Source organism: Podarcis vaucheri (assembly GCF_965113315.1).
Source record: "Podarcis vaucheri genome assembly, chromosome: 7".
Taxonomy (NCBI): domain Eukaryota; kingdom Metazoa; phylum Chordata; class Lepidosauria; order Squamata; family Lacertidae; genus Podarcis; species Podarcis vaucheri.
In genome coordinates, this window is record NC_138765.1 from 68,170,870 (window position 1) to 68,191,602 (window position 20,733).

At 49.6% G+C, this 20,733-nt stretch overlaps 1 protein-coding gene across 3 annotated transcripts; it reads right to left on the reverse strand.

Moving 5' to 3' along the window:
• Positions 1 to 215: 215 nt before the first annotated feature.
• Positions 216 to 16,646, reverse strand: ZBTB48 (zinc finger and BTB domain containing 48). Of its 3 annotated transcripts, none has more exons than XM_082230043.1 (11): positions 16,512 to 16,646; positions 14,303 to 14,998; positions 10,891 to 11,175; positions 9,998 to 10,105; positions 9,206 to 9,298; positions 3,678 to 3,764; positions 2,894 to 3,048; positions 2,664 to 2,800; positions 1,976 to 2,140; positions 1,362 to 1,450; positions 216 to 568 (listed from the first exon to the last, which is right to left on the reverse strand). In XM_082230043.1, exons 2-11 carry the CDS (start codon positions 14,990 to 14,992, stop codon positions 275 to 277), a joined length of 2,103 nt encoding a protein of 700 aa, XP_082086169.1. In that variant the 5' UTR covers positions 14,993 to 14,998; positions 16,512 to 16,646; the 3' UTR covers positions 216 to 274. The 3 variants fall into 3 exon arrangements, with proteins under 3 accessions (XP_082086169.1, XP_082086171.1, XP_082086170.1); XM_082230045.1 differs by having other exon boundaries at positions 10,891 to 11,160; positions 14,291 to 14,998; XM_082230044.1 differs by having other exon boundaries at positions 14,303 to 14,995; positions 16,512 to 16,644.
• Between the last annotated feature and the right edge of the window lie 4,087 nt (positions 16,647 to 20,733).

A 20,733-nucleotide genomic window follows, 5' to 3' on the forward strand; every position in this document is an offset into this window, starting at 1 on the left:
CCCCCCACACCATTTTCCCGTCCCAGGCAATTGGATCAACAATGGTTCGAGCTGTGGGGGTGACCGATTCTTTTTCACTCCACTCCAGAAGAGGAAGGGAGTAGAGGTTCTGTCAGCTGAGCGAGAGAAGGTCCTAATGTAGAAATTTTAGCGGCACCTGGGCCATTATTACACATTGCATTATGTTCAGCGTACGGATGTAATTGAAGTTCAGGTTTTCTTTTTTAATTACTCTCCTTTATTGGGGATGGGGCTTTACAATAGGGGCACAACGCTACGTCTCACAGTCATCTGGGATGGTAATGATCAGCGACTGTTCGATCACATCCGGGGGACCAAAGTTCTCGTTCGAAGAGAGTCTCTGTACAGGGAGCTCCTCGCTCAGGGAGCCGTGGGCGAGCGACTCCGCCACGACCTCCTCGGCAGAGCCCCCCTCCAGAGCATGAGGGGGCTGCAGGGCCACCACCACGGCCTTCTCGTCCTCGATGATCAGGTTCCGCAGCTTCCTCTGGCGGGGGTTGTAGTTCTCCACCCGGTCGTGGATCTCCATGTGGCGCCTCAAGTGGGCCTTCGAGAGAGAGCAAGAGGAGAGACGGTTGGCATGTCGGAACCCAGAGCCCACAAATGGAAGCAGGGAAGAGCAGCTAAGGGCCCTTTCCGGCGGTAACAGATTCACTCCTGGGCAAGGCAGGGGCTGAGGCAAGGCAGGGGCTGAGGCAAGGCAGGGGCTGAGGCAAGGCAGGGGCTGAGCTGGGTTGCCTCAGGCAAGTCCTCCTCAGCCATGCATCTGCAACAGAGGGAGACCTTACGGGTTTGGGGTGAGGATGACAAAATGTGTGAAGGTCTCTGGACAACTGAGAGTGCTTTATGGAGGTCCAGTGGCTCTGAAGGGGGTCACTTTTGAAAGTGTTTAGTCATCCTAAGGCAGAGGAGAATTCTCTTTTCTTCTTCCTGCCGAGGGCCACACTCCGTGAAGGATAATCTCTTGGGGGCCGCATATAAGTGTCGGGCAGGGACCCAAAAGAAAAGTGAACATAGCCACCCTCTTCTCTCTTACACCTCCTGCCCCAGTTCCCACCCCAAGTTTCCCCTCTGCTAGGCACTTGCAAAAGCCAAGGGCCACATGAAAATAGACAGAGGGCCACAGGCCACCCCTTTCTTCAGATGAAGGGGGGAATCAATGCAGATACTGTAGGGAGAGGGAAGAAGGAAAAAAGAATTGCAAGAAAGAGAAAGAAAAGGCATTGAGAGGGGATTTGAAGAGCCTGGGAGTCAGCTATGCACACACAAACACAAACACAAACACAAAATTCCTATTTCTTAAATGTGCCGTAAGCCAGACCACGAGTGCCGCATCGTACCTGCCGTGTGAACTTGTAGCCACATTCCGTGCATTCGAACTTCCTCACCCCTTTGTGCCGACGGACGTGGACACGCAGTTGCTCCACAGCTGGAAAAGCAAAACCAGGGGCCCATTAAGTGGCTGCCTAAGGACAGCATCCAGCCCAGCGCTGCCCACTCCTCCAGATGTTTCTGGCAACTTCTCCCAGGGGCTGTGCTGGCCATGTCCAAAACATCTGGAGGGCAGAAGCCTGGCCAACTTGGACAGTAGCTCTACCAAGATCTATGCCCAGCCGTTCCACCCTCGGTGGCCTCTTTAACTTGGCTTAAGTCTGGGGTCTCCTTGAATACAAAAGCTCAGTGCTCTGCCACTAAGCCAGATGCAGACAATATGGTGCCCCGACCCTAATCCCTGACCATACCAGACCCTGGGGCTGGTGGGAGTTGTAGTACAACAGCACCTGGAGGGCATCAGATTGGCAAAAGCCAAGCTGCAGGATCCGTGCTCCTCAACTGCGTAGTTCCATCTTACGCAAAAGCCTTTGCACTGCGCGTTTTGCGACAGCAAGGCTTCGCCCCTCTTAACAAGCATTTCACTCATTCACTCAGTTGTTTCGGCACTCCCTCCCCTTACCTTTGAAAGTCTTCCCACAGATCTGGCAGAAGTGGGGCCTCCCTTCCTGGTGCCGGCTGGCAATGTGCCTCAGCAGGGGTCCTCTCTCGGTGAACTTTTGGTCACAAAACTCGCAGCTGAAGGGACGCTCGCCTGTGTGGGTCCGGTTGTGCTTGTCTAGGCTTGCTGATGTGTGCACACAGAAGAGAAAACCAGTCAAACAGGAAGAGAGGCCTTCTTTATATTTCTATACACACACCAGACTGTATTGCAAAAGTGATGGGAATGGAAACATAGCTTTCAAAGCACCCACTATTCCTTCCTGACTAATGACTAGAGCTGCAAGATGTATCGGTAATTTGTCCGAAACCCGTATGAAGTTCACACCGCAATACCGGTTTCAGACTTTTTGAGCTGGCGATACATCCCGGCTCCCCGGCTCCAGCCAGCACAGCGCCCCTCACTCCAGTCTGCCTGCAGCTTGTTCTTCCCTGTTTCAACATTGTTGTGCATCGCCAGATTGCGCTGTTTGGTTGGTGATACATCACGGTGCTGAAAACCTGATACTGCCCAGGCCTCCTGCTGACTGAGAGGTTCTCTAGGTTCCCAGAGAGCCCGGGTGGGACAGGCTCACAAGTCCTAAGCAGATGCCCTGTGCCAACTCTGCCCTTCAGTGGGAACGGCCCCAAGGGCCAGGCTGTACCCATACCTTGCGTGCGGAAGGTTTTGCCGCAGAGGTGACACTGGAAGGGCTTCTCCCCGGTGTGGGTGCGCAGGTGCATGTTGAGGTTGGCCTTCTGGGTGAAGGCGTGCTGGCAGAACTCGCAGACATAGGGGCGCTCGTTCCTGCAGAGACAGGAGGAGGAAGGGCAATGCTAGAGCATACTGGGGCATGGAAGCTCTCCGTGGAAAGGGACAAAGCAGGCCACTTCTGCACACCTATGCTTAGCTTTGATGTGCATCTGCAACCCGTTGCGACTTGAAGCCCTGTGGCCGCACTCCTCGCAGACAAACAGCTTCTCCCCGCGGTGCTTGAAGGCCTCGTGGAGGTGTAGCTCTGTCCGCGACAGGAAGCACTTGGAGCAGGCAGAGCACTAAAGAAGGAAGAGGAGGATGGACTGGGGTCAGGGATGTGCCCCTTGCGGGCTAAGCAGTCTTGCAGAGGAGGCCTCAGGCTCAACCTATTCCTCGCAGACTGCCCCTTTACCCCCATTAATACCCCTGGAGCTTGGCCTTCCCTTCATTCTCACATGTAAGGAAAGGTGCCATCTCCCAAGCAAATCACATTCCCTGTTTCCACTGGGCTTACCGTAACAAACAGGTTTCAGGAAAAATAAGATTGTCTTTTTTAAAAAAAAGATGACAAGTTGTAATCGCCAGTAACAAAGTATTGTATGCAGCTGTGCGATTTACTGGGTTAATAATACAAACGTAGCAAAAGGGAAAGGAAGTGTGGGTTGTGATGACAGAATCAAAGCAATTGCAAGTTTTTGTTTTAACAAAGAAGATGAAAAAGTAACCTTGGAGTGTACTAAACCCAGACACTTACATACTCCCTGTGAGGCCTGATTCTCCTGAGCTGCTGTGTTTCCATATAAAATAAAAATTAGACTCAATGGCGAAGAATCCATTAGAAGCACTTTGTCCCCTGGACATTTGCAGCTTAGGTGAGATTTTCCCATGAAGGGCGATTTGCCAAGTCTCGGCCAACACCGATACTCACCGCGTGTGGCTTGGGGGCCCCATGTAGCTTGATGAGGTGGCTCTGTAGGTCCTTCTTCTGCATGAACTGCTGGATGCAGGAAGAGCACTAGAACACAAGGCGACAAGAGCCGCAGGTCAGTGGCGGATGAGGGTTGCTATTCTTTTGTTTGTTTTCATTTGAAAAGAAAAGCCATTTCTCACACTGAACCACACCTTACAAAACCAACCTTCCCTCTGTACAGTTATCTGAACAACACCCCACATATTACAAAGGATGTTAAAAACAAAAATGGAGATTCCGAAAACAAAGGATAATCCCTCGTATTTATAGGGTGAGGTGCAGAGCTGGAATAATTCTGAAGGTCTACTTTCTTCTCTTTTCCCCTTTCATCAAGGCTGTAGGCTTCCAAAGTTCATTACTGTAACATCCTGTGGTGAGTGCCTGAGGGCCCTGCTCTTGCCACTTACCATCTGGCTTGGGGCGGGGCCTGGGGCCTCACAAGGACTGCTCTGCTGCCCAGGAAGACTCCCCTGTGGTGAGTGCCTGAGGGCCCTGCTCTTGCCACTTACCATCTGGCTTGGGGCGGGGCCTGGGGCCTCACAAGGACTGCTCTGCTGCCCAGGAAGACTCCCCTGTGGTGAGTGCCTGAGGGCCCTGCTCTTGCCACTTACCATCTGGCTTGGGGCGGGGCCTGGGGCCTCACAAGGACTGCTCTGCTGCCCAGGAAGACTCCCCTGTGGTGAGTGCCTGAGGGCCCTGCTCTTGCCGCTTACCATCTGGCTTGGGGCGGGGCCTGGGGCCTCACAAGGACTGCTCTGCTGCCCAGGAAGACTCCCCTGTGGTGAGTGCCTGAGGGCCCTGCTCTTGCCACTTACCATCTGGCTTGGGGCGGGGCCTGGGGCCTCACAAGGACTGCTCTGCTGCCCAGGAAGACTCCCCTGTGGTGAGTGCCTGAGGGCCCTGCTCTTGCCACTTACCATCTGGCTTGGGGCAGGGCCTGGGGCCTCACAAGGACTGCTCTGCTGCCCAGGAAGACTCCCCTGTGGTGAGTGCCTGAGGGCCCTGCTCTTGCCACTTACCATCTGGCTTGGGGCGGGGCCTGGGGCCTCACAAGGACTGCTCTGCTGCCCAGGAAGACTCCCCTGTGGTGAGTGCCTGAGGGCCCTGCTCTTGCCACTTACCATCTGGCTTGGGGCGGGGCCTGGGGCCTTACAAGGACTGCTCTGCTGCCCAGGAAGACTCTCCTGCGTGAGTGCCTGAGGGCCCTGCTCCTTCTTGCCACTTACCACCTGGCCTAGGGAGGGCCTGACAGGCCTCACAAGGACTGCTCCTGCCACTTACTATCTGGCCCAGGGTGGGGCCTCACAAGGATGGTTGTTGCCATTGATGCTGCTACTGCCCAGGAGGACCCGGAGGAGTGCAGAGCCCTTTTTAACATGTTTTGTTTTGTTTTTGTTTTTTAATATTTCCTTTCCTTTTCGATTCTATATATGGGGTGGGATGGATGTTTGGGTGGGCTGGGGAATTTGTTAGATTTTGATGAATTTGTAATTTTTGCAGTTTTTGTTTGTATTGTTGTATTGTTTTCTGGGTTGTTTTTGTTTTTTGTTTTTACTGTTTTAAGGTTTTATTGTTCTAGGCTGCGAAAGAATAATATTAATTGCCATCAATGGAGGCCACTATGAGGCCTGGGATTGCTACCGTGGAGGGGCGAGGGAGGTATGGCGGTGGGGGCAGATGTTACAGGCGAAGGGGATCGAGATATGGATACGCTCGTACCCTTTCCAATCTGCGCCCCATCCCGAGGGACGAGGGTAGGGTGAGCAAGGATTACTCACCTCCGTCACTGGTGCTGTGCAATGCCAGGTCTATAGGCAATAAAACCGCCACCCTGCGAGATTTCTTTATCTCGCAGGGGGTCGACCTGGCTTGTGTGACGGAGACCTGGGTGCGCGAAGGGGCAACAGTTACCTTACGAGAGATGGCGCCCCCGGGTTTCTCTGTCCTCCACCAGTCGCGGACTGTGGGCCGGGGGGGAGGGGTGGCATTATTAATCCGGGAAGATTGTCCTTTCAGGGCTCTACCATCGCCATCGATCCCCGGCATCGAATGTGTTGGCCTAGTGTGGGGCTCCGAGGAGAGCTTGGCTGTCTGGCTGGTGTACCGGCCACCTAGCGCACCAGCAGCCACCCTGTCAGGCCTGCTGGAGGCGGTGGCCGGCTGGGCCTTGGAGTTCCCTAACCTATTGGTATTGGGGGACTTCAACATCCATGCCGATGCCACTCCCTCCTCACAGGCTCTGGACCTGGTGTCTTCCATGGCGACACTAGGGCTCTCCCAGTTTGTTTCGGGCCCCACACATCAAGCAGGCCACACGCTGGATTTGATCTTTGGCGTCGGTATAGATGTGATCATGTCTCCTCCGACGAAGGTGCCATGGTCTGATCACTACGCTCTGAAAGCCAGGATTGACTTTCCACCCCCACCCTGCTTAGGTGGCGAGCCAATTTGGGCTCGCCCGCAGAGGCTGATGGACCCCGAGAGATTCCGCCAAGCCTTGCGGGACCTTGCTCCCCCTGGCGACTCATTGACTGAGCTTGTTGAGGGCTGGAATGCCCAGCTCCTGGCAGCCATCGATGAGATCGCACCTAAGCGCCCTCTGCGACCCCGCAGAAACCGGGCTCCCTGGTTTACCGAGGAGCTTCGGAAAATGAAGCGGGACCTCAGACGGCTAGAGCGAGTATGGCGGGGTGCCCGTGACGGAGCCTCAAGAACATCTTATAGGGCTTTTATGAAAACCTACGAGATGGCGGTGAAGGCTGCTAAGAAGTCATACTTCTCGGCCTCCATTGCATCCGCTAGCTCTCGCCCAGCGCAATTATTTAGCATAATCAGGTCTTTAACGTCCCTTGAGGGACAGCCAAATTTAAATAACAAATTGACACACGGCTGTGAGGCATTTGCGAGCTTTTTTGCGGAGAAGGTCTTGTCGCTCCGCCATGACCTCCCTGCCAATTTGGATACAATAAAGGAACTAGAGGCCCCTCGACTGTCCTCGGGTCCAGTATTGGACCACTTCGACCAGATATCCCCAGCCGATGTGGACAGACTCCTCCGAGCTGGAAAGCCCACCACTTGTCCTCTCGACCCGTGCCCGTCTTGGCTGATTAGAGCGTGTCCAGACGAGGTGCGGGCCCTCCTGGGGAATATCATCAATTTGTCCCTTGGCACGGGGACATTCCCAGGGAACTGAAGGAGGCAGTGGTGCGCCCGCTCTTAAAGAAAACATCATTAGATCCTTTAGATCTATCCAATTACCGCCCGGTTTCGAATCTTCCGTTCCTGGGTAAGGTGATTGAGAGAGCGGTTGCTGAACAGCTTGGTGGGTTTCTGGATGAAACATTGGCTCTGGATCCATTCCAGTCTGGCTTCCGCGCTGGTCATGGGACCGAGACGGCTCTGGTCGCCCTAACAGATGACCTTCGTAGACAGCTGGATCGAGGCGGGTCAGGGCTGCTGATTCTTCTAGATCTATCAGCAGCTTTCGACATGGTCGATCACGAACTTTTGGACCACCGCCTTACCGATGTGGGGATCCAGGGCACAGTCCTTCAATGGCTGCGCTCGTTTCTCTCTGGTCGGGGACAGAGGGTGGCGCTTGGGGGGGAATTGTCATCGCGCCACTCCTTGGTGTGTGGAGTACCTCAGGGCGCGATACTCTCCCCGATGCTTTTCAACATCTTTATGCGCCCCCTCGCCCAGCTTGTTCGGAGTTTTGGGCTGGGTTGTCATCAGTATGCCGATGACACCCAACTCTATCTGTTGATGGATGGCCATCCTGACTCGGCCCCAGACACACTGACCAGATGTTTGGAAGCTGTGGCTGGATGGTTACGTGGGAGCCAGTTGAAGCTAAATCCTTCGAAGACAGAGGTCCTGTGGCTGGGACGGGGCGATATGGGATTGGGGGGGCAACTCCCATCTCTTGCGGGGGCGCAATTAGTGCCAGCACCGTCCGTTAAGAGTTTGGGTGTAATCTTCGACACCTCCCTTTCCATGGAGGCGCAGATTGCAGCTATAACAAAGGCGGCATTTTTCCATCTCCGCCAAGCTAAGCAGTTGGCTCCTTACCTCTCTCGCCCTGACCTAGCCACTGTGATCCACGCGACGGTCACCTCCAGACTGGATTATTGTAACTCGCTCTACGTGGGGCTGCCCTTGAGACTGACCCAGAAACTCCAGCGGGTGCAGAATGCTGCAGCGAGACTCCTTACGAGGTCTTCGCTGCGAGATCACATTCACCCGGTGCTATACCAGCTGCACTGGCTCCCGGTGGAGTACAGGATCAGGTTTAAGGTGCTGGTTTTAACCTTTAAAGCCCTATATGGCCTAGGACCCTCGTACCTACGGGACCGCCTCTCCTGGTATGCCCCACAGAGAAACCTACGGTCTTCAAATAAAAACATCTTGAAGGTCCCAGGCCACAGAGAAGTTAGGCTGGCCTCAACTAGAGCCAGGGCTTTTTCGGCTGTGGCTCCGATCTGGTGGAACACTCTGTCACAAGAGACCAGGGCCCTGCGGGACTTGACATCCTTCCGCAGGGCCTGCAAGACAGAGCTGTTCCACCAGGCCTTTGGCCAGGGCACAGCCTGACTCCCTCCCTCGGCAATCTTCGCAGAGCTCTGGCCCAATGGTTGCTAGTGGCTTGAATTAATTAATTTTTATAATGAATGATTTTAGAATGTTGTTTATGTTGTACCTTTGTACTGTTTTATTGTTGTTAGCCGCCCTGAGCCCGGCTTCGGCTGGGGAGGGCGGGATATAAATAAAATTTATTATTATTATTATTATCCTTAAGGTTTTGTGGGACTCTGATAAAGAGGCGTTGCAGGGACGCAATGGCCCTTGGGGTCCCTTTCAACTCTACAATTCTGGATACTTACACATTGTGCTGCAAGCACCTGTCTGTCAATATTACTGTATAAAACGAAGTCTTGCTGTACGCTCATAAAGGAGACTTTTTTCCATTTGACCTCTACTTAAACCAACTTTTCTGTTAACCTTTCACCTTACTTGGTTAAACTATTCTTCTTTAGGAACCCCCTCAAAACGCTTCCAAATCTTTCTAATAAGCATCCCTGTAACTTTTAAGTATTCTGTTAACCCTTTTACAGGCTGTTCCTTCATTAGGGCTGTTCCCAGAAGTCCTACAGTAGCCATTGATAACAAAGGATACAGCACCATCCATAGAGCAGACCTGAGCCTAGAAGGGTGAGGGGAACCTGAGCTCCAAGCCTCTGTGCTTAGCTGAGCACCTGGCCAGGGTAGCTCCGGTACAGCTTCTGTTCCTGATGCCAGCCTTCACCTCCCTCCAAAAGCTGGGGCCCTCCATATGTTTTGGACCACAACTCCCATCAGCCCCAGCTGGCAGGGCTGCCTTGTAGCTTCGAAGGGAAGGTTGAGGATATGTGAATCGCTCCCCTCCCTCTAAGTAAAATGTCCTGTCACAAGGCAGCCAGCAAGACTCAGGGGCAAGGCAGGCTGACCTTATAAGGCATCTCTCCCGTATGGGACACCATGTGCACACGGAGCTCCATCCGCCTCTTGAACATCTCTTGACAGACAGAGCAGGTGAAAACCTGGACAGAAAAGGGAAAAGGACATTCAGGGGGCTGGGAGGAGGGGAGGGGGAGAGAGAGCCCTGCATAGAACTGTCAACTCCAAGGAGAGTGAGCAAACCTACATGTTCAAGAAACGCAGCCAGAGACGCTGCTGCTTCAGGAAGCAGGCAGAGAAATTTAAGAACAGCCCTGCTGGATCAGGCCACTCACCCATCTAGTCCAGCATCACAGGGAGCAACTAGATGCCCCAGGGGGAAAACCACAAGCAGGATTCAAACCCAAGGCCAGCACTCTCCCCTCCTGTGGCTTCCAGCCTCTGTGTCTTTTGATTAGCGGACAGCCACATGAGACTGCACTGTAGAATGAGAAGGCGGCCGCATTGCTCCTCTTCTAGCCATCACCCAACCCCAAACAGCCCCTTTTTGTCCTGACTCAATGCAGGCACAAATCCTTAAGTCACCCCTCTCCAGACAGGGCCTGGGGCTGCCATCTCTGGCTGGTGCGTTTGCAGCTCAATGCTGACAGGCTGTGTCAGTGTCAGCTCCCTGGTGGGCGAGACAGGATTTGAACCCGGGTCTTCTACATCTCAACTCAGCCCTCTCTCTTGGGCACCATAACAGCCTCCACCCACCCAGTACATCAGGGCTGTTCCTCCAACAGCACTGCAAGAGTGTCTCTGTGTGTTTTCCAGCTGTAACCCCCTCCTTCCCATAATACCTGCTCTGAACGGTTCATGCAGTTCCTGGCTTCGTGCTCTAGCAGGTTCTCCTTCCGGAAGTAGCATTTTCCGCACTTTGAACATTCAAAGGGCTTCTCACCAGTGTGCTTCCTGCAGGTTACAATGATTTCTTATATATATATATATATATATAGAGAGAGAGAGAGAGAAAACAGACTGGCCCACTGCAAGTAGTCCTGCAAGGCAGGTGGGGCACTGTTGTGCTCTGGCCTCCCAAGGGCACTCACTTTAAACCAGGTACCAGCAGAAAGTAGATCAGGGTCTTCTGATCTGGGTGATTTGGACTGCTATCAGGCAAACTGCATTTTCAATTGCTGGTTCTAAATGTGTTTTGATGTATTTTAGCTACTGTTTTTAATTACTTAGTTTTAACTACTTTGTATTTTGCAATGATGCTTTTAAATGTTGGAAGCTGCCTTCAGATAGGCAGGATATAAATACATTAAAATAAAATAGCATAAAACAGCAGCAACAGCAGCAGTTGACTGTCAGGAGTTTGTGACTCCCAATTGTTTAACAATACCAACAGATATCTTCCTTCCCCACTCCACAGCTAAATTTGAAACAAATAAAGTCTGGATTAACCAGAAGTAGACTTCTGTCTGAGAAGAATGAGTTCAGTCCAATTCTGGTCCCGAAAAAAATCCCTCCACGCAGAATGTGCTCAAAGGCACCTGTCCTGGACTCCTAAGTTTTGCACCTGGGCTCTCTGGCTTCCAATAAGAAACCAAGTTTGGAGTCTGCCCATTCCTGCTCCAAATGCCGGGCAAGGAGCCAACCGTGCCTCAATTCACAAGCTGGTTTTTGGGGCAAAACAGGCAGCCTGTATCTTTATGAGCATGACACCCTCCCCAGCGCAAGGCATGCAAACTTGCCTGTTGTGAACCTTGAGATAGTACTTGCTGAGAAAGGACTTGTGGCAAGTGGGGCATTCGACTGGTCCCGTCGCACCCCTGCGGCTTCCCAGCACCCCGGCTTCCAGCATGCCGCTGTTCCCAGCAGTTTTGGAGCTGCTGGGCTTCCTGGACAGGTGAGTTCTCCTTTTGGTCCTCACGCTCTTCTTCCCGGGAATGTAATCCTCATCCCTTTCCTTGCTCCCTCCTCCTTCATCTTCGGCGGTCAGGTCATTTGAGCCGGGAGCCTCCTGCGTTTCCCGCTGTGAGAAAAACAGGGCAGTAACTTCTACACACCCACCCAAACACAACTTTGTGTACTACAATAAACAGAATCTATCACAAGGCTAGCCACTTGACCAGTTAAAAAAAAAAGCTTGGCCATATATGATGGTCAAGTATGTAAAACGTTCATTTAGTACAACTGAAAGAAAGGAACTAACTATATGCTAATTTCAATCCTGCCAATTAGTTAAGCGTTCCAGGTAAAAGTTCTATTGTCATCAAGTGTTATTTGTAGCCTAATCACATAGTACAAATAAGAGGCGCAGGTGAAACAAGTTCAGGAGATTCAATCATTCTCCTTTACTTTATCCCATGACCTGAGGAATTGCCCAAACCATCGTAAATGTTGTTTAAAATGAAATTTTAAACTCACACAGCAGCTCTAAGACAAAGGTACTTTGATGCTTTCTGGGTGTTTTGGACCACAACACCGGGACGGATGGGAGTTGTAGCCAAAAATTCTGGAGGGCATGAGGCTGGGGGAAGCTGCTATACAAACATAGCTAGACTATTTCACCCTTTACACAGGTCAAACCTGGTTTAGCAATGGAGTGTAGACTTGAGAAGGAGCTGCTGAATTTGATCATTGCACCTTACACATTTTCAGGTGTACACAAATATGCAGAGGGGTCCCCAAGACCCCTGTGAGCACACAGTCCTCATATCACCAGCTCTATCAGTTCCATTAAATAGACTGGCTGCCACCCACACAAATACATTTTCACCATCCCTGGAATTATCTGGACTGTTACTATCAGACAGTGGACTGTTAACTGACAGTATTTGATGAGTGACCTGTGAGTTTCCCAATATTTAGACTAAGCTCCACCTTTTTCAAGTACACAACACACAACCAAACTACTATGGGATGGATGAACTGGCCTTGTCTTTCCCCTGGCCTCCCCCAAAATCCAAGGCAGCCCCCCGCCCACTTCCTGACAAGATGCTTATTCTGTTCAGTTTCTCAGAACAGCTGCCTGAACCTAGAATCCCAACAGGCAGCTCTCAATCTTGCAGAGGCAGCTTGACTGGGTAGGCCAAACCAATCCTTCCACCATTCTACACAGAACTACAATTAGGTTTCTTCTCTAATATCCCGCTACCCATTGTGACTTTCAGAAGCAGTAAAACATTTTTAGCATTTTGTTAGAAAAACCTGGCCTTTGGGACAAACAAGAACACAAACTGGGCTTTGAAGATTCAGAAGCTCTTTGTTTACAAAAAGACTCACAGCTCAAACCTGCACTGTGTGTATGTGAGAGAGAGGGAGCTTGCTACTTCAGTATGACCCCCATCTGCAGGTTTTGGAGCACTAACAGCAGCCAGGCCTTGAAACCAGAGCTGTTAGTTATTTCTGAGTTGCTTTTATTAGTTCGTGCTGTACTGGGACAAAGTGCACAGTTTTGTTGATGCCTGTTGACATATGTGATATTTCTGCATTGCCTGCACATGGATGTGTGCTGCTTTGGAAACAACAGGCCTGCGTAGATCTGCTGTTATAACATGTGAATCTGCACCATGCCTCACTGGATTTATTTGGTGCTTTAACAAAAAGAAAGGTAAATGAAATGAGGATTTTGCAATTCAAATTCTGCATCATAAAAACTGCAACATGCACGAATCACTGACTCTAACAAAGCTCTAAGTACAAGCTGGGATGAATTTGTGACTCATCCATCTAGCGTGATTTTGTCATTGTTCAGTATTATTAAAATTAGCAGATGGGAAACAAGGAAATAATAGTTTTCCTACAGCCACTACGCCTATTTATACATACAGAAAAAAATACTATGAAAGATCCCACCCACCCAGAAACACTGTGTATAGCCCTATCAAAATCCCCATGAATCAAGTCAAGGATGTTTAATGTACACAACTTTCAGGCTCTTGTAAATCTCAAAAACTTGCATTTTTGAATAGTTAAGTCTCTAGTCCTTGTGATTTCTCAGATAAGCTGGAGAGCTGCACAAAGACCAGACTAACTGAACACCTGTGGTTACTAACTACAAACTTCCTGGGCCATTCCAGGTTGTTGGAAGATAGTCTACCATAGTAAAGCGTCTTGAATTTTTCAACTTTCAAATTCCAAAAATGAGGGGTGCTAAAAAGTTGTAACAGCAAGATGTTTTGGTTAAATTAATACAATTTAGTTTTGCTTGTTAAGTAAAATGTGTGTTTGCAAGGAAATCATTAAAAATGACTGCCAAGTACTTGCAGTTACATTATATGTTAATATATATATATATTTTAACATTATGACATTTTTGGAAGGTAGAATTAAACTTCTTTAGTTTTCCAAAAGCAGTTTATGTGCTTCTTCATTAGGCATGGACTTATCAAGCTCAATGTTGTCCAATCACAAAAACATCAGATTTGAAATCTTCACACCCAAAAACATATTTTTAAGACCCCTCACTGAAGAAATTAGCAATAATTGAAGAAACACTCCCTAAACTGACATGCCCTACCACCATAGGCATTTCTGATCTGAGTAACCACATACGTACATTTGGGTTCACTGCAGCACAAACCAGATTCCTCAGCTGCTTTCTGGAGGTGCAGAAGTTTGCCAATTTGAATTACGGAAAACATCTATGGAAGCTTATTAGTTCCATGCCTTAAAAACTGGCAATGATGGACAAACTAAATGGAACACAGTTTACCAATCCTCCTGTAACATGTACAAGTGCAAGACAGACTTGACTACCTTCCTGAACATACTCTTGCCTTGAGGCCCTCTGAAAACTGAACATGCATGCCAGGGCGTATCCCAGGATCCTCTGCAAAGTTGTTCTGCACAACAGGAAAGGCTTCCCCAAGGACCCCAAATTGCTTCCCCCACAGCTGTGAGTCCCTAAATGCCAGAACATGCAGTAACCCCAGAGATCTTGAATTCCCCCACCCCAGAGACACCCAGCCCCTTGGTGCAGGTCCCAACCCATCCTCCCCCTGCTCCCACATTAAGACAAGCAGCAAAGGCGTTCTGCTGCTTTGTCCCCACCAACATTGCTCGCTGCTTTAAGGCGCCTTTATTCTCAAACCGGGGCGGGGCTTGTCGCGGACAAAGGCAACCCCTTTCTGTTAGCACATGACTCCACACGCCACCTCATGATTGGCGCCCGCATCCTCGGCGGCTCCTCTTTTCAGTGGCCTTTTTAGGAGCTCCTTACATTCCGGGGCGCTCTTTACTTCACCTGCATTGCTCAGCGCTATTGTTTTGGGGGACCTTTTCAGCCTTCCCCGAAGGAGACAGGGGCTCTCTCTTTGGCCCTGGGCCACTTTGCTGCCCCGGATACAGGGGCTCGGGCTGGCTTCTCGAGCAGTGTCACCTGGGGGCACAGCGCCACCAAGGGCTGGTTCTCCCCGCGTCTCGGCTAGCGCTTCGGAGCGACCCCCAAGGTCCTGTGCGAGCGGAAACGGGCCATTCTGGTCGCCGCCGTCCAAGCACCCAGGCTTGAACGCCTGGCAAAGCCTGACTGCCTCTGGGATGCAGAGTTCCTTGGCCGCCTCGAGAAGTTTCTCCCAGTTCTCCGCAGTGATGGCCAAGTGGCCTGTGTAGAAGAAGTCGAGGAGGGGCGTGAAGATCTCCACAAAGGTCTCTGGCAGGATGATTCTGCTGGAAGCTCCGTCGTACATGCTCCGGAAGAAGGAGCTGCAGCACGCCAAGACACTCCAGTGCGCCTTGAACACCAAGCTGCCCACTGCCAGGGTGGCATCGCAGTACTGCCCACTCTCCCGCTGCTTGTTGAGTTCCTGCAGGACACGCACACTGTGCTGGACAAAGGAGCCCTCCATGGTCTGCTGTGGGAGACAAACAAAGTGCAGGAGTAGAAGGATCAGGGATTCTTTAGCTAGGATTCATGCATTGTGGAGCGTTGGACTCGATCAGGGTTTCCCAAACCTGGGTCTCCAGCTGGTTTTTTTTGACTACAACTCCCATCAACCCTACCTAGTAGAACCAGCTGTCAGGGGTGATGGAAATTGTAGTCCAAAACAGCTGGAGACTCAAGTTTGGGAAACCTTGGACTAGATGAACCTCTTGGGTAATTGTAACATTCTGTGATTGTAACAGAAACATTGAAATCCAAGCTACGTACAATGAGAGGTAGGCTGCTCATCTTGGCAATCAGGCAGGGGTAGAGAACAAAACACTTATGTATTCCTTATTATAATTGTATTTATGTAATTGCTTTTTTCCCAAGTTCCACAGATACTGCTTTATGACATTTGTGTTGTATGTTGTAAACAGCCCTGTGGTCTACTGATGAAGGGCTGGGGCAGTATATGAATTTAATAAAGAGCAATAATATTTATTAATAAATAACAAATAATGCAGAGGGGTGTTGCTTTAATTGTGTAAGGAGCCTCGAGTCCTGGTCTGGGAAAAGAGTTGGAAATAAATATAATAAAGATAATAATAATAATAATAATAATAATAATAATAATAATAATAATAATAATAATTAGAGGGTGTGGGCTCTGGGCACAAACTGAATTATTTAGTCAACTGCATTAACATCTGAAAAAATTGGTTCCTTCATACCCCAGACCCAAACAACAGCATAAAAATAGATTAAATGAGCAGCACTGTGACTGTCTGTCTTTCCTCCCATAACTTTTCAGCTAAAAATGAAAACAAAGCAAATTATGTGTCCACAGCAAAACTTCAATGCTCATTTGCAGGGAAGATAATTGGCGAGCAGAGCCCAACCAGTGTTAATATTATACCAATTATTAACACTCCCCTCTCTCGAAACATCAGGGGGCAGAACGCAAATAGCAAAGCCAAATCACTCCCCAAACGAAAAGGTCCCTGCAAGCCTGATCATAAGAAGAAAAACAAAAAAGCAACATCTCTGAGCAGGAGTAAGGCGCCCCCCCTCCTTCTGTGTAAAAACACTTGGAGATAAACTAGTGCAGGGGGCGGGGGAGGGGCTGTCAGACTACAACTCCCATCATCCTTATCCACTGGCCTTATCCACTGCAGAGCACCCCAAAAAAATATCGGGGGGGGGGAAATGGGCTGTATTGGAGGGTTAATGACTGAAATGAAAGGAAGGCGTGGGGGGGCGGTATTGACATTCAGGCTAAAGGAAGGCTACAGATGGCAAACTGCCAGTTCAGTTTAATTAATAAGCAGGCGACCAACAAAGAAGGGGGTTTTCACTGCCTCTTCCCCCACCCCCAATAGCCCGTGGTCTCCCTCTTATTATGGGATAGCGGAAACTTGGGGAAACAAACCACAACTGGGGAAGCACTACTTTCCCCCACCCTGCCAACAACGGGCACTTTTAAACGCCCCTCACCCGCTTACCTCGGCTCTGCGCTCTTCCCTCCCTTCTTATATCGCGCCCAGCCCAGGCACAGGAGGGGCAGAGAGGAGCCAAAGCGCCGCCATCTTGGTCCGAGCAGGGACGTCGTGACGTCAGCGCGGCGGCTGCGGGATGGGACGGGCGGGAGATATGCTAATAAAGAAGGCGGGGCGACTGGTGACGCCCCGCCCCTCTCCTTCAGCTCGAAAGCGGCGCTGCCCAAGCGGCTCATCCGGCGCAGCACCCGATTCGAATTAAGGGGGGGGGGGTCATCGAATCACAGAGCTGTAGAGCTGGGAGGGATCTCAAGGTCCCTTACCCAGCTTGAAACCATACCGGACCCTGTTTAGTTTAGCAGTTTTATTGCTACACCTTCCTGCTTTTTTTTTTTTTTGAAATCGATACGGTTATCAGCTACTTAGATCAATACTATTTAAATAATCATCATAATTTAATAATACGATGTAAAGCAAATGCAGCAATAGCGGTAAGAAAACCACACTCAGATCCCACTGAGGCGCAGCGCCTTTGTTTGCCATATGAAAGTATCATTGTTTCCAGAGTGATGGGTGTATAGCAGGCAGTGAAGTTTCTTTCTTGCAGCAGCAGGATTAACAAAGCTGCCCTAGCCCACAGTAAAGCTGTCAGTCCCACTAGCACCATCACATGCCTTCCTTCTTCCTGCTGTCAGCCATCCCATCAAATCAAGAGACCGCAGTCGCTGGTACCGAGTTTCCAACGTATTAGAAAAAAACAGGCAGGGCAAGAGCAAACCAACAGATTATGCCAAGCCCACAAACGGCACTGCTTTCCATATTCGGTGAAGAAAAATCTTGGTCTATTGTAGACGGAATACCTTACAATTTTAAATTTACTGCTGCAAGATGCCTTGCAAAAAAAGGGGGGAGCCCCCGTTTCTAATGAATAATAATTGCACGTCAGCCTTGGTTGTTATTAGTGTGCAAGCTTTTGGGTCCCACATAGCTCTTCAACAACACGGCAGGTGAAATCCCACAAAGCAAAGTTGAGGTGAAGGAGAAAAACAAGCAATAGCTCAAAAGTTAAAAATGAGGCTAAGCATTGCAGCTTTGAGAATGGCAAACTGGGGAGGCTGTAAATTATCGGTCAAGGAGGTTCTTGCTGAGCCAGGGATTCCTTCCCGCAACGTGTGAAGCAGCGATTCCTCTTCACCCCCCATCCCCCATAAAATGCTGTGTCTCAAGTTTGGTGGGATGCCCCTGGGAGCCCCCTTTTATTCATTTAACAAAGTGTATTATATACCGTTTGACTGTTGTTTTTTTTAAAAAACCCCCTCTGGTTTGTGACATTTAAGTGAGGGGTGGGATGTTGTTTGCTTGGCAACCCACTTACCTGGTCTCTGGGCGTTGTTCCTCATTATTCTTTTTTTTGTATTTTTATTAAAGATTTTCTTGATTTACGAAAGTATGTATAATGTCTCTCTCTTGTATTTTTTCCATGTAACATTTTTACAAATCAGTTTCATTTGTTGAGACATTAGGAAGAAAAGGGGGAGAGGGATGGGATGGGGTGGCAATGTTTCTATTTTGCTTAATGTATGTAGGGTTTGGTGTCAGCGTTGCTTGTGCAGGTTCTCTGCTGTTCACTTGTATTCCTTTGGTGGTGAGAGAGGTTGGTGTTGGCCTTGTTTGTGATTGGCTGTGGTAATCTTTGTTTTGATGTGTGAGTGGGGTGGGTGGGTGTTTTTGGGTCAGGTTAGCCATATTGATTTGTATACTGTTGGTGGATTGTTGTCATTGTCTTGTTGGGCTGTGTATGTGATAAAGGAGAGCCATACCGGGGTAAAGGTGTCAGTGTGCTGTAGTGGTTAAGAGCAGTAGATTCGTAATCTGGGGAACTGGGTTCGCTTCCCCGCTCCTCCACATGCAGCTGCTGGGTGACCTTGCGCTAGGCACAAGTCTCTGAAGTCTCTCAGCCCCACTCACCTCACAGAGTGTTTGTTGTGGGGGAGGAAGGGAAAGGAGAATGTTAGCCGCTTTGAGACTCCTTCGGGTAGTGATAAAGGGGGATATCAAATCCAAACTCTTCTTCAAACTCTTCTTCTTCTGTTTGTCTCCGTGTCAGTTTCAGTTTATTTGTTAATTTTTCTAGTAAGGCTGCTTCCCATACTATTTGGTACCATTGGTCCATGCTTACTCCTGACAGGTCTCTCCAGTGTCTGGTTATGGTCTTCCTCCTTATTCTTGATGTTCCGTCAGAATGTTGAGGCACCTTGCTGCTCTCTCTGCCGCCTGGCTCAAACACCTCTCTCTTCAGGTTCATCTTTCCGTTTCTCTCATGAATCAGGTTGTTCTCCATTAAGCCACGTTTGCAAAGAGAGACCATCTCCATCTTTTAAATGCAGTAGAAAACTCCTACATCCCAAGTTGAGGGGCGTGTGTAGCACAGTATTAGAAGATCTGCTTTTAATGCTGAGGGTGGGGCTGAGAATCCGCAAAACCTGAAGAGCTGCTGCCAGTCTGTGTGGGCAATACTGAGCTAGATGGGATCAATGGTCTGGCTGGGTATAAGGCTGCTTCCTTTGTATATCCTGCAATAATAATTCCACCCAAGCAACAGATGAGGAGGTGACATGGAACTGAAGGAATGGAGGTTACTTGTGTAAGGAATGCATTCAAATGCCAGGTGCAGAGGACCCCATTCATGCCCTGCTAGCGAGTTCTCTGTAACAAAACCCTAATTGCAATTCCATCCAGTTGATTGCACCACCCTTCTCAACTGGATACAAGCAGCAGGGCTCCCACCGTCCTTCAGAAAACTTGCTCTCTCTGGGGAGGCTCACCCGATGTCATCATTACAGATAAAAGCATTCCATTTTAACCAGGCCTTTGGCTTGGGACTACTACCTATGGCCTTTTTGAGGGGGTGCAATGTTTTAATACTTTTTTGGTATGTATTAAGGCATGCATTTGTTCTTTGTTTCAAATAACAAAGAGCCACCACCGAAAAGGCCCATTCTCATTTTGCCACTCTCTGGATCTCCTGTGGAGGGGGCACATGAAGAAGGGCCTTGGATTATGATTGCAAGGTCCAGGTTGGTTCATATACGTGGTTCATTGTCTTTTTAGTGCAGCTGTGGAAGTTTTCCAGGTGGGGCTGAGAAAAACCTGTGTGACACCCCCCCCCATCAGAAGCGCTGCCAGTCAGTGTATGCAATACTGTGGGATGCCAAGGACTGACTTTTTGTTCTACCCGAGTCTGATCCCTGTTCTGCATTAAGACTAACACATCTAAGAACGCCAACCTATTCCATTACAAGCCCATCTTTTGCCCGTCTGTTTTTGTGTTCTTCTTAGGAAAGAGGCAGTCAGGTGGCCTTAATGGCTGGTCAGCTGGGTGGGGGCCAGCTCAGATTCTTGAGCACTGGCATGTGGAGCCTCTCAAGACTTTGCCATCTGGAATTTCCTCTGGCGGAAGGTGGGGTGTAAAATGTCTTAAAACAAGTCAATAAAAATGTCCTGCTTTGATCAAGATCTAGTAGGAAGCCATTTCCTGATTTCCACATAAGGAAAACGATCCCCCTTCTGAAGCTGTGACCAACTCCCTGATTTAATGCTATGGCTTTTTTGGTATGTAAATAACACATCTGTGTGCTTCAGTGGATGTGACCCAGAATTGGGAAGCGCTGATCTGTGTGGATAGAGCAATAAAAGCTTTTATTGTGGAGCTTGTCCACTTTCAAAGCCTGTTTGGGCTGCTCCAGCAAGACACTATGTCCCCTCCTCACCCCGCCAAGTGTCACGGTTGCTGCTGCTGTTAATATGGACACCCTTGTTTTAGAACAAAGGAGTTGGGCTGTTCTTGCTTGCTTTGGTATGATGCATAGACTCATGGTCTATATTGCAGGCTAGGGAACCTTGGGGCCAGTGCTTTTGCCTGGCTGAAACATGTCCTTGAACTGGTGTTGCATCATCCTTACTTGCTTGGATGGATGCAGAAGTGTGAAAACATCTGACTTTTGAATACAGTGGTGCCTCGCAAGACGAAAAGAATTCGTTCCGCGAGTCTTTTCGTCTTGCGATGTTTTTCGTCTTGCGAAGCACGGTCCGTCGCAACTGCGCCTCTTCAAGCGGCTTTTAAAAAAAAACGCAAGACGTTTTCATCTTGCGAAGCAAGCCCATAGGGAAATTCGTCTAGCGAAGCAACGCAAAACCGCAAAACCCTTTCGTCTAGCGAGTTTTTCGT